This window comes from Erpetoichthys calabaricus, chromosome 2 (genome assembly GCF_900747795.2).
Source record: "Erpetoichthys calabaricus chromosome 2, fErpCal1.3, whole genome shotgun sequence".
NCBI classification, from domain to species: domain Eukaryota; kingdom Metazoa; phylum Chordata; class Cladistia; order Polypteriformes; family Polypteridae; genus Erpetoichthys; species Erpetoichthys calabaricus.
Window position 1 is genome coordinate 172,557,890 of NC_041395.2, and position 18,328 is coordinate 172,576,217.

The 18,328-nt window shown below is 38.7% G+C and overlaps 1 protein-coding gene across 3 annotated transcripts in view; it reads left to right on the forward strand.

Annotated features, from left to right (window-relative positions):
* Positions 1-3,113: 3,113 nt before the first annotated feature.
* Positions 3,114-18,328, forward strand: part of sap130a (Sin3A-associated protein a) — a 102,842-nt gene continuing 87,627 nt past the window's right edge. For 2 of the 3 annotated variants that reach the window (XM_028794803.2, XM_051923587.1), the window contains exons 1-2: positions 4,427-4,645; positions 14,535-14,639. In XM_028794803.2, coding sequence (XP_028650636.1) covers positions 14,546-14,639 — 94 coding nt within the window. In that variant the 5' untranslated portion in view covers positions 4,427-4,645; positions 14,535-14,545. Of the gene's footprint in view, positions 3,201-4,426; positions 4,646-14,534; positions 14,640-18,328 lie in introns of those variants that run through there. The other variant, XM_028794804.2, reaches the window with a different exon arrangement.

Below are 18,328 nucleotides of genomic sequence, written 5' to 3' on the forward strand. Positions count from 1 at the left end.
CCCAGACCTTAGGTCATCTTTGAGAGATGACATGCCATTAAGGGATTCTAAAGTACATCTCTTCACTTAGGCAAATATGCAGTCATGGCCGAAATTATCGGCACCCCTGGAATTTTCCTTGAAAATGCACCATTTTTCCCAAAATGTTTTGGTATACACATGTTTATTTCCTTTATGTGCATTGGAACAACACAAAAAAAACAAAGAAAAAAAGCCAAATCTGACATCATTTCACACAAAACTCAAAAACCGGGCTGGACAAAATTATCGGCACCCTCAACTTAATATTTGGTTGCACGCCCTTTGGAAAAAATAACTGAAATCAAGCGCTTCCTATAACCATCAACAAGCTTGTTACACCTCTCAACTGGAATTTCCGACCACTCTTCTTTTGCAAACTGCTCAAGGTTTCTCAGATTTGAAGGGTGCCTTCTCCCAACAGCAATTTTGAGATCTCTCCTTAAGTGTTCAATCGGATTTAGATCCGGACTCATTGCTGGCCACTTCAGAACTCTCCAGCGCTTTGTCTTCAACCATTTTTGAGTGATTTTAGAGGTATGTTTGGGGTCATTGTCCTGCTGGAACACCCATGACCTCTGACGCAGACCCAGCTTTCTGAAACTGGGCCCTACATTGTGCCCCAATATCTTTTGGTAGTCTTCAGATTACATGATGCCTTGCACACAGTCAAGGCATCCAGTGCCAGTGGCAGCAAAACATCCCCAAAACATTTTAGAACCTCCACCATGTTTGACTGTAGGTACTGTGTTCTTTTCTTCGTAGGCCTCATTCCATTTTCTGTAAACAGTAGAATGATGAGCTTTACCAAAAAGCTCTACCTTGGTCTCATCTGTCCACAAGACGTAAACCCAGATGGATTTTGGCTTCCTCAAGTACATTTTGGCAAACTCCAGTCTGGCTTTTTTATGTTCCTGTGTCAGCAGTGGGGTCCTCCTGGCTCTTCTGCCATAGCATTTCATTTTGTTCAGATGTCTACGGATAGTTCGAGCTGACACTGTTGCTTCCTGAGTCTGCAGAACAGCCTGAGTATGTTTTGAAGTTGATTGGGGTTGTTTATCCAGCATTCGGACTATCTTTCATTGCAGTCTTTTATCAATTTTTCTCTTCCGTCCACGTCCAGGGAGATTAGCTACAGTGCCATGTGTTGTGAACTTCTTGAATATGTTGCGCACAGTGGACAAAGGAACATGAAGATCTCTGGAGATGGACTTGTAGCCTTGAGATTGTTGAAAGTTTTCCACAATTTTTGTTCTCAAGTCCTCAGACAATTCTCTGCTCTTCTTTCTGTTCTCCATGCTTAGTGTGGCACACTCAGACACACAACAGAAAGGTTGAGTTAACTTTTCTCCATTTTAACTGGCTTCAGGTGTGATTGTTATATTGCCAGCACTTGTTTCTTGCCACAGGTGAGTTCAAATGAACACCATATACTGTACTTGAAATAAAACGATTTACCCACAATTTTGAAAGGGTGCCAATAATTTTGTCCAGCCCATTTTTGGAGTTCTGTGTGACATGATGTCAGATTTGGCTTTTTTTCTCTGTTTTTTTGTGTTGTTCCAATGCACATAAAGGAAATAAACATGTATATACAAAAACATTTGTAATTGCAATATTTTTTTGGGAGAAATGGTGCATTTTCTGGGAAAATTCCAGGGGTGCTAATAATTTCGGCCATGACTGTAGAAGACATGCCATGGTACATGCTAACTAAACAACATTATATATTGTACCTTAGCATTAGATATTCAGTGAGAGCAGAATACTCTATGTTGTGGTTTGTAGCATTCATGCTCACTTGGTGCTGAACAAGGAACATTCATTGCAAATCACAAATACCACAAGCTTCTAATTCAAATGTTTTAGTATACATGAGCTAATTTTTAGACAGCATTGTACTGTAGAATACCTCACTCAGGGGCAGGCTGAAATCAATCAATTTTTTTACAGAACAGTTCAGGGAAAGTTGTTGTCCAGAATGTGAAATGGTGTTAAACTCTTAACAAACGCAACAGAGAAAAAAAAAATTAAGAAAATGAATTAACATTACAAAAAAGTTAAGAAAAAATTGTAAATGACTAAAAATCAAAAGAAAAATAAATCAGTCTTTTAATAGATTTATAGGTTGCAAAAAACAAACAAAACAAAACGTAGATCTCCCAAAGGATCTTAAGGGATAAAAGTAATCGAAAACGCTAAAGCAATATTACATTCTCCTTTTTGACTATTTGACTTACTTTAACAGTTCTAAACTTAAATCCTTCTTTAAGTGTAATAACGTTTTAAGAATTTCACTGTATTATGTAAACGCGACAATAATCTTAATATGTATTGGCCCATTATCGTCGAGATTCTGCCATAGAATGATTTGTTTCTTTTTTTTTTTGGTCAGCAATGTGTTGGAGTCAACCACAAATGACTCCCAGTGGTTCTGTTAAGGTACTGTATGCGCCGCCCCGTGACAAACGGCATTGTGGAGTCAGGAGGAACTAACTGAAAGTGAACTTCATTGTTTTCAAAAACTGTAAACACTTCCGACAGTTTAATTTCGTATTATACACAGACAAATTAAAATCGTAGGAGACTTGAAACGACGAGACAGTACCTTCATGACGGTAGATCCCAATACTCTCTGAACCCGTCTGCTACAGCAATACTTATTTTTTCCATGGACTTTTAAAATGAGTAAGAGTATATAAAAACGAAGTGGCTCTTCATGAGTTCTAAAAGTTAAGAATGATTATTTAACGAGGGCTAACGGTAGAAGGCGAATGTGTTTTGTGTTCATGAAATCTATCAACTTATATAACGATCAGACGCGAACTATTTTTTAAGTAAATCACATGGGTCCAAAATTGAAAGCGGACATGCCGCTATCCAAATAATCATTCAGAAAACGGAACTCCCCGGACGTTATTGCAGCGAGCAGTTAATAAAGAACTACAATTCCCAAAGTGCTTTCCTCGTTTTGCGTAAACATGTGGGAGGCTGTGTCGCAGAGTATTCAATCGTCGTGGCTGTTTTGAGTGTGGTTACCCGGGTAACGGAGTTACCAACCAATAACCTACAGCTAGTATATGTCACGTGGGGAGCGGGAGGTTTGGTGAAAGCACCGGAAGAGTACGATCACATTCAGTACAGGAAAATAAATACGGAGCTGCTGACAACCAGTTAAAAAGGTACTCTTGAACGCTTGCAAGTGTTATTTTGTATGCCGACATTCTTGTGTCAGTATATGTATAGCATGTTCCGATTATCTGAACCGCAGTTACTGCATATGAACAACCTGGGCGTACGCGTAAACCGCCTGTACACGCATGCTGGGCCACTTTGAGTAACTTGTTCTAGACAGAGCAAAGCTTCTTAAAGGGTACGAATGTAAAGAAATTGTTCAGTAATGAATTTCGGCAAGATAGTGGTCTCCTGATGTTGGGCGCAGCCAAGTGCCGAATCGTACGGTTGTCTTCACAATCTCACTCTCTTTGTGTGTTTATGTCGTACATCCACACCGCGATCTTAAGTGGGTGGAGGCCATCGTTAAAATAAATGTAGTGTTAAGATAGTTCTTTGCATAATACTGAAACGCATACTTTACTCGTCCTCGCTCTGTCCATTTACTATCGATAAGTGCTTATCCCTTGTTGTGCCTTGTTAAATGCTAAGATTCTATATACTATTTTCAAGTTTGGCGCCTTGGTGTTAGCCACCTATGTGTACAGTTAACCGATCTCTTCACTGTTAACAAAAATGAGAGAAAAGACGGTCGTATGTGTCAATCGAAAGGGCTGACTCAAGCGAACCCCTTGAGGAGAGAGAGGGAGGGAGGGGGCGAGATGACGTTGCTTTGTTCACGCCTATTGACCATGACTTCGCTTCTGTTTACCCTTGATCCACGTTTAACAGTGCTACTGTTATGTGTAGCACGGCTGGATGGATAATATAACATACCTACTATTCGAGAGCGTTGAAAAGTACTTTTTCGTGCTAGTTGTCCTCGCGCTTCTCCTGTGCATTGCAAAATAAAAAGGCGCGTTTTTTAGATTGAGCGCCATGTCTTTTATCACATAATTGTTTGTCGTTAGGGAAGTACTGTTGCATGATATATGTTCTTTTGTTGCTGCTCCTTGTCTATTTTCCTGCAGTTCTCTAAGCCAGCATGCATTTTAAAAATTCTGCCCCGTAAAGCAATCATCCCGGAACTCGCAGAACTGATTCAATCTCCCATTGGACATACGTACGGGTTTTTCTCCTAAAGTGGACGCTGATTGGTCACACTGCATGTAGAAGGCCGATCTTTTAGGTTATCAGTCCGAGAAGCCAATAAAATTCCCTCCAAGGTAACGCTTTCTTCATCCTGTGATTGGAGGGCTTACTGATGGAGTGGGGGTGGAGCTTGTGATTCGCTGAGGCGCCCTCCTTTGCTGAAGCTCAGCGGTAGCGAGCAAGGCCTGCCTTATGTATGGTTATTGTAACGCATGTAAGGGCAGCTGAGGAAGACGGAAAGTGGCAAAATTCGAAAACAGACGTCTGGATCTGCTCGAGAATAACATCTACCTTTACTTTGTGCCTTTACTACAGTGGTCGAATGTGTGCTTCCTGGTGAAGAAGTCGAGGGATCAGCTGGGTAAGGGAGCCGATGCACCTGGGAGTTGGTCACTTCGTATCTCCGTGTTAAAATGGTTAAAGGAAAGAATGGAATGAATAGTTCGGACAGTGGCATTCGATGGTCGAGTGCTTTCCTGCAGAATATCGAGTGTTTCCTATTATGGATGAGCGCTATTGATAGGTCTATGTTGGAGCGTCGGTATCCTCTCTCTTGTTCCAGGACTGTTCAGTTTACTGACTTTCTGATTTGCAAAATCCATCAGTCAACAAGGCAGATATTATTGTGTTCCGCGAGTGATTGTGACTGACAGCCATGCAGCTTGTTGTTTCTTGTTGATCGACCTGATTATGGCAGGTATTGTGTGTTGTCTGGCATATCAATACTAATACCAGCCACCCCCTCCTCGACCCCCGAAAAAAATGTATTAAAATCAAGCTCCAAACTGCCTGTAGCACAGTAAAGAGGATAGTTGCTAAAGGTTCGCTTTCATCATTTCATATTAGAAACGGAGACCCCTTTACGCGCTTGCAGACTACAGGTCATTCAGAGCTTTGCCTTTCGAGTAACATCGTATCGCATGGTATTCGCGAGGAACTTCAACCTCCCTAAGTATGCATTAACGACTTTTTGCAGAGTCATAATTCTTCCAGTAAAGATACTAGAAAATCATATTTTAGATTAAAATACGTTTTTACGTAGTTTTTTAAAATGTTTTTACGGACGATGTCAAAAATGTTTTCTAGTTACATTATTTCGTTAGTGACTGAACACTGTGTCCCAATAAAACTGCCAGTTTCGCTATGGTAGCTTTCATTAGGTTTGAGGACAGATTTGGAGACCATTGATGTAATAAATCAACCATCATTACCAAACCGCCTTGGTGGCTGGCTACCCAATCCCATTTGTGTACACCGCGTGTTAAGAGAGAAATAAGATATTTTTATTGAATGGAATTAAGGTTACTTATTCAATGAATCTTCCTTTTATGCCCTGCCTTTTGTGGTGTGGGCTATTCTGAGGGGCTTTCCAGTTGACTAGAACAAATTAGTTTCCACTTTTATAAGTAATAAAGATAGCCTAACTGTTTAAAGTAATCCATAAAGCGTTTCTAACAATTCACATATCAAATCCTACATGGTTTACAGGACAGTGCATTTCTGAAAATTGTGCACCGCATCAGTTTACTCTCCCTCTCCCTTGTATAATAATCTTTAGAAATCCGCTACCTGCTTACAGAGCTGTAAAATTTGACACTTCTGGGTCCATTACCAATGCAACATTTTTTTAGAGTTCTCCAGTTTAGGTTACTTGAAGATGGGTCCAAGATTGGTCCCTTTTGTTTAGGATAAACTGTCATATATATATTTAGTCGGTGCTTATCCACTTTACTGATGTTGATTAAGACGTGATATCTATTGATTATTTCCAGTGTGCTTGTTTTTCTTTTTCTGACACAATAGCAAAAAAATTTCCAGACTTGTAAAACTGCTACAGTACTTCAGTGGAATTTCTTAGGTTGCTTATGACACAAAGATTCTAGAACCAATTGCTTTCATAGTGGTCAATATTTTTTATTTTTCTTGTCCAGTCTTTGAACCATAAGTTGCTTAATATCAAATTACTAAGAAATTTGCATAGAAGCTTAGCCTTTTGTTGTAATTCTTTTTTTTTTTTCATTCCCTTCACATTGGTAGCATTGACCCTTTATTTTAGTAGAAGATTTATTTAAATAATAGGCAAAGTTTAGTGCCACCACTTTTTAACAGATAACAATATCTATCCCTGGTGTTTCATCCAGGGTTGGGCTTGTCCTTACATCCAGTAGACTCCATCTTGCTGATTTGGATTAAGGTGATGGAAATTAGTGAATTAATGTACAATCCTGCGGTGGGCTGGCGCCCTGCCTGGGGTTTGTTTCCTGCCTTGCGCCCTGTGTTGGCAGGGATTGGCTCCAGCAAACCCCCGTGACCCTGTGTTAGGATATAGCCAGTTGGATAATGGATGGAATGTACAATCTTATTCCTGAATCGTATGAACTATCATTAGGCTGCATTAGTGACTAGACAATGTGAGTCTTTCCTCCTACAGTATGTATGCATCTTTTGTGTAGTTCAACAAAATTTACCATACTTGTGCATCACCAAAGCTTTATGATTGTTGCTATTTTGCTGCTGTAGAGGTCATTGCTGAACATCACAATGTCACAGTATTGTGAACTTGCACAGCTGTAAACAACGCAAATGTCGTTCTTACTTGTGAGTTTGTTCATCTGTCATATCTTAGTAATTTAAAAAAAAAAAAAAACTCCCGTAAAGCAAATTTGTGTGAATTGATCAGAAACACGTTTCATTGTTAAAGAAAAGTAACTTTTTAAAAAGCATTGGACACAAAAGCACAAAGCCTAATAATATTGCCCACACTGGCTTATTAGAAATTATGATCTGAGCCAACTTGTCAGAATGGTGTTTCAGTATCATATGGAGGCAAATGGGGGGGGGGATGATTTCTATGTTTTTTCACTTCTTGTTTCATCCGTTTTCTGATATTCAAGTTAAAATATCTTATTCACAGTATAAGCTGAATCTAACAAGGTGAGAGGTTTTGTCTAGAATTTTATGTGAAAAAATTTAGATTTGTTTGATGCAGTTTGAATCAATTTTACCGAGTGCATATATCAAAATTAATTAATATTATATACTACTACTGTAGATCTTGTATATGCCCAGCATTTTTGAAACACTTTAAAGTCGTTAAGCCTGACATATACTTTTGTTTTATAAATACATTTAATTCTTCATGTGGTGTGAAGTAAATCATATTCATCCTCTTTTTATATTCTAAACCTGAGCCACCAATGATTCAGTGCATGAATACTGGCCACAGTGTCACCCGATCACATTGTTTCAACATACTGTATCTAAAGCAAATAGCTGGATTAAAACTAAACTGACACTTATTAATATGTTTCTGTTACTGGATTGCATACAGCACACTGTTTTCTGTTTGACTGTGTGATTGAGCCCTGCAAAGGACCGGCATACTGATATGTGTGCTTCTTGCCTTACTAACCAGCGCTACTGGGATAATAATAACATAGGCATTTTTACTTCAATAAACTATGTATTTTGTTAGGTTACTTTAAAAATGAACTGGACTTTGACTATGTAAGGCACATGTTAGCACTGTACATTTAGCTCATCAGCATGACTTTAGCAATTTCTAAAATATTGAAACAGAATATTTCAATCAGAAGAAGGAATAACGTGATTGCCTGAGCATTTCCCTCCGAAACTTTATCTTGTGGATACTTATGTCTGTGGCCGCTGAAAGAGTGTATGAAGCTAACACATGCGCAGGCAAACAACAGACATGTGCAGACTGCAAAATCCTTAAGTGTAGTGCTGGGCAGTATGACCAAAATTCTATATCACGGTATCTCTCTATTATAAAAAGAAATCCTGTCCCCTGTCCTGATAGTCTACGATACGTGATCTTCTCAGAAGATAATTTAAAGACCCGCGAGATGAAAAAGACCTGCCACGGTGCGTCTCACGGGAACATAGAACGAGAGTCTTGCAAGACACACCCTACTTACAAGCAATATAAAAAAAAAAAAAACAGATCAGTAGTTGAAAGGCAGTCATGCAGCACACACAGCTCCAGTGCTCTCAGTGCATATAAAGTGTATAAGGTCAATACGGTAGAAATGAAACGTCGACGATTAAATGAAGAAGAAAGAAAAGCGCGAAGAAAAGAGACCCAAAAGCGATGGAGAGAAAAAAATGCTAAAAAGAAAAACCATAATCTAGGTGCAAATTTATAAAATAAGGAATGTGATGATCAGCCTGGAACAAGTGGAATGGGAAAAGAAGCACGTCCAATCAGGCGCAGAGAAAAGAGACTCAAATGCGTTGGACAGAAAAAAGAGCAAAAAAGAATAATTGAGGTGCAAATTCAGAAAATAAGGAAAGTAATTATCAGCCCGGAACAAGTGGAATTGAAATAAAGCACATCCAATCCGGCTCAGAATTAAAAGACAATGAATAAAAGAAAGTAGAACTTCATAAAGACGTTTATAAACGTTGACACTAAACACATGCAGAGCAGGTTAGAGACTATGAAACCAGTGAAATTAGAAAGGCTCAAAAAAAACAAAAAACAGCGCTATATACATGTGGAGAATGCTGCGACAGCAGCTACCCCATCCTGCAAGAAAGAATTCAACCGCTCCTGTGGCCAGAAATAAAAGACAGGTATGCTTTTACAACGTCACGCGAGACCAGGTAGTGAGCCATCATTTAAAACAAGTCAACAGACCTCTAAGCTAGCAGTTGTTGCATTGCTTTTGGCAGGCAAGCATCTTGTGTTCCCAGCTCTTAAAACAACGACATGCAACAGGCAGAAGAGGCAGCTAGCAAGCAGCAAAAAGACAGCAAATGATCCAAAGGCATATCCTTAGCGTACGTTCAGCTGCAACACCCTTCACAACATGAGCAGTATTATACGTCTGGGAAGAAAGAGATGTAACCTCGCGTGAGGCAGGGAATAAAGAAACAAGTATTGTTTTTACAAAAGTTTTTAAAGTAAAAGTGAAAATAATGCATATGTAACAATTCACAAGAAAATAACAATCTCTTTAAATTGTAGATTGCCTGCCTAAGGTAAAGTCATCCTTGATGAATGGGGACGTGGGAATGAGGGGTCCTTTCATCGGATTAGCTGTATTTCAGATGTGGAATGGCAAAATGGGGGAGGCAGCTTGATGAATGAGGTCTCCAGGACTTAAAACAAATCCAAATCATATTATGTGATTTAGAATTTTTATTTTTATACTGTATTGAGGATTTATTCTGTTCTATGTATTGTACTATACGGCTCAGAATTAAAAGACAATGAGTAAAATGACAAAGTGGAACTTCATAATGACGTTTACAAACATTGGCACTAAACACATGCAGAGCAGGTTAGAGACTATGAAACCAGGGAAATTAGAAAGGCTCAAAAAAAACCAAAAAAAAAACCGGCGCTATGCACGTGGAGAAAGTTAAAAGATATGAAAGTAGGAAAATTTAAAATATAAAAAAGGAAAGTAAAGATCGCAGTAGCGCAAACAAACAAACTGCCTCATTTAACTATGCACCAGTCTAACTTTGATTTTGCACAATAATTACTACACTATTGCACCTTAACACTTAATTCTACCTTATTCACATAATTTTACTTATTATGTTCTACTATACTGTTATCTTTCAATCTATGACTTTTTGTTAATCTAACTGATGTTCTTCTAATTTTGCACAGTTTTTGATAAGTGGATCAGGATGCATTTCACTGCGTGTTGTCCTGTATAACTATGCATGTGACAAATAAAGAATCTTGAGAATTTCAAAAACTGAGTTTACCGCACATGCATTATTTGGGTACTTTGTTCATGTATATATATATTTATCTGTCTTCTTATTTAAAAAGCTACATTTACCCCAGGAGTCACAAATGTTCTCTCTAGCCCTTGTACAAAAACCTAGACAAAAGCTAGGGTATCACCTTGGTAACCCCATGTACTTTTGGAACTGTGATTGGAAAATAGCACGACTTTACAGACAGGAGTTCAATGCAGAACTATACTTACTTTTTTACTTTGTAAAAAAAATATATTAACTGCTGATGATGTAGATCGTTTTGTCTGTGCTGAAATTCCAAACCAAGAAACCTATCCTGAACTCATTAAAAAGATTCAGCATATTGAGACTCACAAGATTACAAATATTATTTTTACAGAAGTTCTGAAATAAAAGTGAAACTAATAAAATAGCAACAATTCAAAGAAAAAAAAAATCTTAAAAGTGTGCATCCGGAAAACCAAACACGGGGGTTGGCGAGCAAAGCGAGCAGACGCCCCCTAGTTTTTTCAAAATTATACCGGTTTCACGTTTTTTTCGACGGTATTTTTTTCCCATGCATGAGTAGATGTTAACCACATTTTCAACTGCAATTACTGCAGTAGACTGGCTAAGAATAACCTATTCCACGGTCATGAGAATTGTACATTGTACAAAAAAAACATTTTAATGTGCACACAAGTATTAATACAGATTTGCATGGCCCCATAAAGTGATAGTTTTCAAGGGGTTGGCAGTAATGAAGAGAAGGAATCACATTGCATTACAGTTGCAGTCAAAATATAGAACCTTTTTATTGAACAAATTTTGCAAACAAGTTAAACTAAACTTTTGACAGCATATTTTCAACCATCCAAAGAGGCATTTAGACTTAAAATATCCAGAGGTGCTTGTCAAAAGTTGTATTGCACTGAATATGTCTTAGAAAATAAATAGTAAATATTTTTTGTAAACTAACTACACTTTCTGTTAATGTTAACAATCTCTGGCCACTGACACGTTAAAGTGACTTTTTAAGCAACTTTACCATAATTAAACTGCATAATATTTATACTAATTACAGTAATCCCTCCTCCATCGCGGGGGTTGCGTTCCAGAGCCACCCGCGAAGTAAGAAAATCCGCGAAGTAGAAACCATATGTTTATATGGTTATTTTTATATTGTCATGCTTGGGTCACAGATTTGCGCAGAAACACAGGAGGTTGTAGAGAGACAGGAACGTTATTCAAACACTGCAAACAAACATTTGTCTCTTTTTCAAAAGTTTAAACTGTGCTCCATGACAAGACAGAGATGACAGTTCTGTCTCACAATTAAAAGAATGCAAACATATCTTCCTCTTCAAAGGAGTGCGTGTCAGGAGCACAGAATGTCACACAGATAGAGAAAACAATCTCTAGCAAACAAATCAATAGGGCTGTTTGGCTTTTAAGTATGCGAAGCACCGCGGCACAAAGCTGTTGAAGGCGGCAGCTCACACCCCCTCCGTCAGGAGCAGAGAGAGAGAGAGACAGAGTTTGTTTTTCAGTCAAAAATCAATACGTGCCCTTCGAGCTTTTAAGTATGCGAAGCATCGTGCAGCATGTCGTTTCAGGAAGCAGTTGCACAAAAGACAGCAACGTGAAGATAATCTTTCAGCATTTTTAGACGAGCGTCCGTATCGTCTAGGTGTGCGAACAGCCCCCCTGCTCAATCCCCATAAGTCAGGATCACAGATAGTCAGCGCAAGAGAGAGAGAAAAGTAAGCAATCTAGCTTCTCAGCCATCTGCCAATAGCGTCCCTTGTATGAAATCAACTGGGCAAACCAACTGAGGAAGCATGTACCAGAAATTAAAAGACCCATTGTCCGCAGAAATCCGCAAACCAGCAAAAAATCCGCGATATATATTTAAATATGCTTACATATAAAATCCGCGATGGAGTGAAGCCGCGAAAGGCGAAGCGCGATATAGCGAGGGATCACTGTAATAACAATGAAATAAATAATAGTACAACTTCCAGTAATAATACTATTATTTCAAGACTTCAAGCCCTGGTGCATTACACAGTATTCACCAATTAAAAATAAAACAAAACAAGTGCAACTTGGTGATGACATCTTTACCAACTGAACCAAAATTAAGGCAAACTGCATTAATATGGACCTTGCTTCAAGCTAAGCCATATACATAAATAATAAAACTGCAACTTGCCTTTATAATGCTATTTGTGGTATAGCCCTACGGAAGCGTATTAGGCAAACGGTGAAGAAGAAAAAAAATACGAACACCATGAAAAAAAATAAACTATATGTCGAGAATAAAGTCGACATGTTGACTGTTAATCTCGACATTTCCACTTTTCTCACCATTTATGTCGAGATTAAAGTTGACATTTCCACTTTATTCTCAGTTTATTTTTGTTAAAGTAGAATGTCGTAAATTAAACTTCATCCTAAAATCAATGTTTAATTTGCTAGATTTTCTCAAACCCCGTCATAATACAAAGCATTTAATGTGCTACATTAATTTAAGTGTTCCCCGTCCTAGTTGTTAATCGCTACGCGCTTCTTAAAATGACTTCCTCTGCACTAAGAGGAGGCACAGGTAGTGATCGCCGCACAGAATACATTCACTTTATGATATTCCTGCTTTCTGAACATTTAGAATGCTAAGATCAATACTTAATATCATTTTCATGATGAAATGCATTAAAGCAGGTATTAAACATGCACGGTAGTGTGGTGGTAGTGCTGCTCCCTCGCAGTAAGGTGTCCCCAGGTGTACGTTCAGTGTAGAGAACTTTACGGCAGATGTGATGAGGCTCCAAAAAAACTGGATGTATGAATGGGTATCGCACTGGTTTAACTAAAATATTGTGTAAATTTTGGGTTCATGATCTGGTGGTTGGAGACACGAACACAGAATTCAATGGATGTTCTTCTGAGCGGGCTTTCTTTATTTCATGCATGCTGTCTCTGTCTGACGTACCAAACCCCCAGTTCCTATCCTTACTTTTTCTTTTTCCACATAACCAATCACCACACGATAAACGTCTTTTTGAATTTAAAAAAAAATTTGTTATACATGTTTGTTTATGCTATCCATTCAGGGTTGCACCCATCCCAGTAATCATTGTGTGCCAGGCAGGAGCAAATCCTGAACGGGTGCCAGCACATTGCTGGGAGAATACGAGCAGTACATACACTAGCAGAGTCAATATAGCATAACAAAACCCCACATCCTACATGACTTTGAAAGGAAACTGAAGCATGCCGAGTAAACCCACCTGAAAAGCATGCAAATTCAAGGCAGGGAACACCCGGGACCCCCTTGCCGTGAGGCAGCAGTGCAACCTCCACGCCACCGTGCCGCCACATGATTAATACATGCTTTAATGCATTTCATCATGAAAATGATATCAAGTATTTATCTTAGCATTCTAAATGTTCAGGGAGCAGGAATATCATAAAATTAATGTATTCTGTGTGGTGATCGCTGCCTGCTCCTCCTCTTAGTGCAAGAGTAAGTCAGTTTAAGAAGCAAGTAGCGATTAACATGGCTCGGGGATAACTTAACATAAACCATAATGTGCTACATAACTTATGACGAGGTTTGAGAAAATCTAGTAAATTAAATATTCATTTTAAGATGAAGTTTAGTTTACAATGTTCTACTTTAATGACAAATTACGAGAATAAAGTCAACAAGTCGACTTTATTCTTGTCATAAACGTCAAGATTAAAGTGGAAATGTCAAGAATAAAGTCAACATGTCGTCACACTATTACACAGTACCCAGGTACATTACACAGTATTGAAATAAAATAAAACAAGTACAACTTGGCTTGCAGTATTATCCAGTAGTATAGAAACAGTATTCACACATTTGAACATATATCTCCAGACAAAAGACAAGGCTCCTTTTTTCAGCAAAATTTCTTCTGTGTCATCATATTCAACTTTATTGTCTGCTACAGCTTCAGTTTCGGAATAATGCATGTACTCCGTTGCATGCATGTTTAGCGGTGCAGCAGTGAAAAAGGTTTAAAGGGGTTAAACAGTTTGCCGCTTTAGGCTATTTATTTAAACCGGTGTTATGGTATAAGAAAAATCCATATCATAACAAAAATAAAAAACAGTTTTTGGTATGAACCGGTATACCGGCCAGCACTACTTAAGTGTAACCTGGTTAAGGGCTTACATGGCCAAGTATTCACGTTACTTGTAGAGAAACCTAGGTTTCTGTGAGTAACTGAGTTATTAAAGGGCATGTACACTCACAGCACATACAGCACACTTGTGAAACATTGAGAAGACTCAAAAATGCCCACTGCTAAGCGACACATAATATATTTCTTGTGGTTGTTACCTTTTGATTTCTGCCACAATGCTAAAATATTTTTAAGTTCGGTCAGTCATGATTAGGAGGTTTGGGATTTTCCTCTGTATTAAAGTATTAGATAGCCAGTGCAATAAATAGCAGACTAAATGTTGCTCATGTCTTGTTTAACCCTTGTGTTTTTCAGGTTTCCCAACAATGAGCTCCCAACAATTTTCAAGGTCAGGGGTACCTACTACTGGCCTTGGTCAAGTACAAGCGACAGGCAGCAGCACAAACCAGACTAATACAGGTAACAAACAAAATCCCGGAAGATTGCATTCTCTGACTGTAGACCTTTGCAGTTACTTCCTCCCTAGGTTTGGTTAGGTACCAACTGCTGGTTTCTTATAAGTACATTTGAATCGATGACTGCTTTTGGAGGTGTTTCACTTTTGTTCCAGGTTGTTTTCTGGTTTTCATCCCAGGTTTCATAACAATGTTGTTGTAAACAGCTTCCTGTATAGTTGGACATAGCCAGTAAAATGGTCTGTCAGTTTTGTCAGCAACTTGCAGGAGTAAGAGCATGTATCAATGATGGCATTAAAGCCTGAAATCTTCCAGTTTGGAGGTGAGTCAGACTATTTGATTAGTCATGTAGTTGTATTACCTTCATGTATGTTGCTGTGTTCTCAATTGATTAAACCAATTGTTACTTAGTATTACGCAAGCATGAGAAAATTGGTATGTATGTACTAAAGCAGTAAGTGTGTTATTTGCACAAATTGTATTTACAAAATGTTCTGGTAACTTAAGAATTTAAATATGTATCATTTAAATATACTGTTCAGCATAATTTATTCAAAAACAACTAATGCAGGTGTTAAAAGTACACAAGGAGTTTACAGTGATCCCTCGCTATATCGCGCTTCGCCTTTCGCGGCTTCACTCCATCGCGGATTTTATATGTAAGCATATTTAAATATATATCGCGGATTTTTTGCTGGTTCGCGGATTTCTGCGGACAAAGGGTCTTTTAATTTCTGGTACATGCTTCCTCAGTTGGTTTGCCCAGTTGATTTCATACAAGGGACGCTATTGGCAGATGGCTGAGAAGCTAGATTGCTTATTTTTCTCCCTCTCTTGCGCTGAGTTTCTCTGATCCTGACGTAGGGGGATTGAGCAGGGGGGCTGTTCGCACACCTAAAATGCTGAAAGACTATCTTCACGTTGCTATCTTTTGTGCAGCTGCTTCCTGAAGCGACATGCTGCACGGTGCTTCGCATACTTAAAAGCTCGAAGGGCACGTATTGATTTTTGACTGAAAAACAAACTCTGTCTCTCTCTCTCTCTCTCTCTCTCTCTCTCTCTCTCTCTCCCTGCTCCTGACGGAGGGGGTGTGAGCTGCCGCCTTCAACAGCTTTGTGCCGCGGTGCTTCGCATACTTAAAAGCCAAACAGCCCTATTGATTTGTTTGCTAGAGATTGTTTTCTCTATCTATGTGACATTCTCTGCTCCTGACACGCACTCCTTTGAAGAGGAAGATATGTTTGCATTCTTTTAATTGTGAGACAGAACTGTCATCTCTGTCTTGTCATGGAGCACAGTTTAAACTTTTGAAAAAGAGACAAATGTTTGTTTGCAGTGTTTGAATAACGTTCCTGTCTCTCTACAACCTCCTGTGTTTCTGCGCAAATCTGTGACCCAAGCATGACAATATAAAAATAACCATATAAACATATGGTTTCTACTTCGCGGATTTTCTTATTTCGCTGGTGGCTCTGGAATGCAACCCCCGCGATGGAGGAGGGATTACTGTATCAGAAATGTTTTCCTGTTATCCTACAACCATTATGCATTTTACAGACTGCTTTGCCCAAAAGCATGTTCATATTCCATAGTATATGATGTTCTTGGCTTAAAATTTAGAGTCCTTTAACTATTTAGCCTCACAGTTTAGACTTTGAACCATTTAAAGTGTTTTCATATTTAAGCAGATCTAAACAGAGGTGTCATTTTATTATATTTAGTTGGTAAAACATAAATTATATACATAATATTAATATATTTAATATTTAGAATATACGTAGTATTTACTATTTATTCACACATAATATTTTATATACTGTAACTCACAGTTCAGAGCAAAACTGAAAAACTATTCTACATTTACAACAGTACCAGGAATCAAGTGGAAATAGACTAAGCTTCATTCCTGTTTTTTCCCCCCAAAGGTTGTATGAACAAGCCATGGTTTTTATAGCTTGGCTGGTTTCTGCTCTATTTGAGAAGTCTGAACTAACCTGCGAATGCCTAAATGAAACCATGGTGACTTCACAGTTGTAAATTTGTTTTGACTTAATGTTCTCATACATACAGTTAGGTCCATAAATATTTGGACAAAGACAACTTTTTTCTAATTTTGGTTCTGTACATTACCACAATGAATTTTAAATGAAACAACTCAGATGCAGTTGAAGTGCAGACTTTCAGCTTTAATTCAGTGGGGTGAACAAAACGATTGCATAAAAATGTGAGGCAACTAAAGCATTTTTTTTAACATAGTCCCTTCATTTTAGGGGCTCAAAAGTAATTGGAGAAATTAAATAACTGGAAATAAAATGTTCATTTCTAATACTTGGTTGTAGAGAAAAGCCAAGCAAAATGACACTTTTTATTGGCTAACTAAAAAGATTACAATATGCAAGCTTTCGAGGCAACTCAGGCCCCTTCTTCAGGCAAGATGTAATCAATACTTATGTAATGTAATACTTGGTTGAAAACCCTTTGCTGGCAATGACGTTCATGAGTTCAAGACTTCAGGCTATCACCAGATGCTGGGTTTCCTCCTTTTTAATGCTCTGCCAGGCCTTTACTGCAGCAGCTTTCAGTTGCTGTTTGTTTGTGGGCCTTTCTGTCTGAAGTTTAGTCTTCAACAAGTGAAATGCATGCTCAATTGGGTTAAGATCAGGTGACTGACTTGGCCATTCAAAAATTTTCCACTTCTTTGCTTTAATCAACTCCTGGGTTGCTTTGGCTGTATGTTTTGGGTCATTGGGCGCGTTTCATGATACAGATGGACAATCAATTTGACTGCATTTAGCTGGATTTGAGCAGACAGTATGTCTCTGAACACCTCAGAATTCATTCGGCTGCTTCTGTCCTGTGTCACATCATCAATAAACACTAGTGTCCCAGTGCCACTGGTAGCCATTCACGCCCCAGCCATCACACTGCCTCCACTGTGTTTTACAGATGATGTGGTATGCTTTGGATAATGAGCTGTTCCACGCCTTCTTCATACTTTTTTCTTGCCATCATTCTGGTAGAGGTTGATCTCGGTTTCATCTGTCCAAAGAATGTTTTTCCAGAACTGTGCTGGCTTTTTTAGATGTTCTTCAGCAAAGTCCAATCACGCCTTTCTATTCTTGAGGCTAATGAGTGGCATGCACCTTGCAGTGCACCCTCTGTATTTACTTTCATGCAGTCTTCTCTTTATTGTAGACGTGGATATCGATACGCCTACCCCCTGGAGAGTGTTGTTCACTTGGTTGACTGCTGTGAAGAGGGTTCTCTTCACCATGGAAATGATTCTGCAATCATCCACCACTGTTGTCTTCCATGGACGTCCAGGTCTTTTTGCGTTGCTGAGTTCACCAGTGCTTGCTTTCTATCTCAGGATGTACCAAACTGTAGATTTTGCCACTCATAATATTGTAGCAATTTCTCGGATGGGTTTTTTCTGTTTTAACAGCTTAAGGATGGCTTCTTTCACCTGCATGGAGACCTCCTTTGACCGCATGCTGTCTGTTCACAGCAAAATCTTCCACATGAAAGCACCACACCTCAAATCAACTCCAGGCCTTTTATCTGCTTAATTGATAATGACGTAACGACGGACTTGCCCACACCTGCCCATGAAATAGCCTTTGAGTCAATTGTCCAATTACTTTTGAGCCCCTGAAATGAAGGGATTGTGTTAAAAAAAAAAAATGCTTTAGT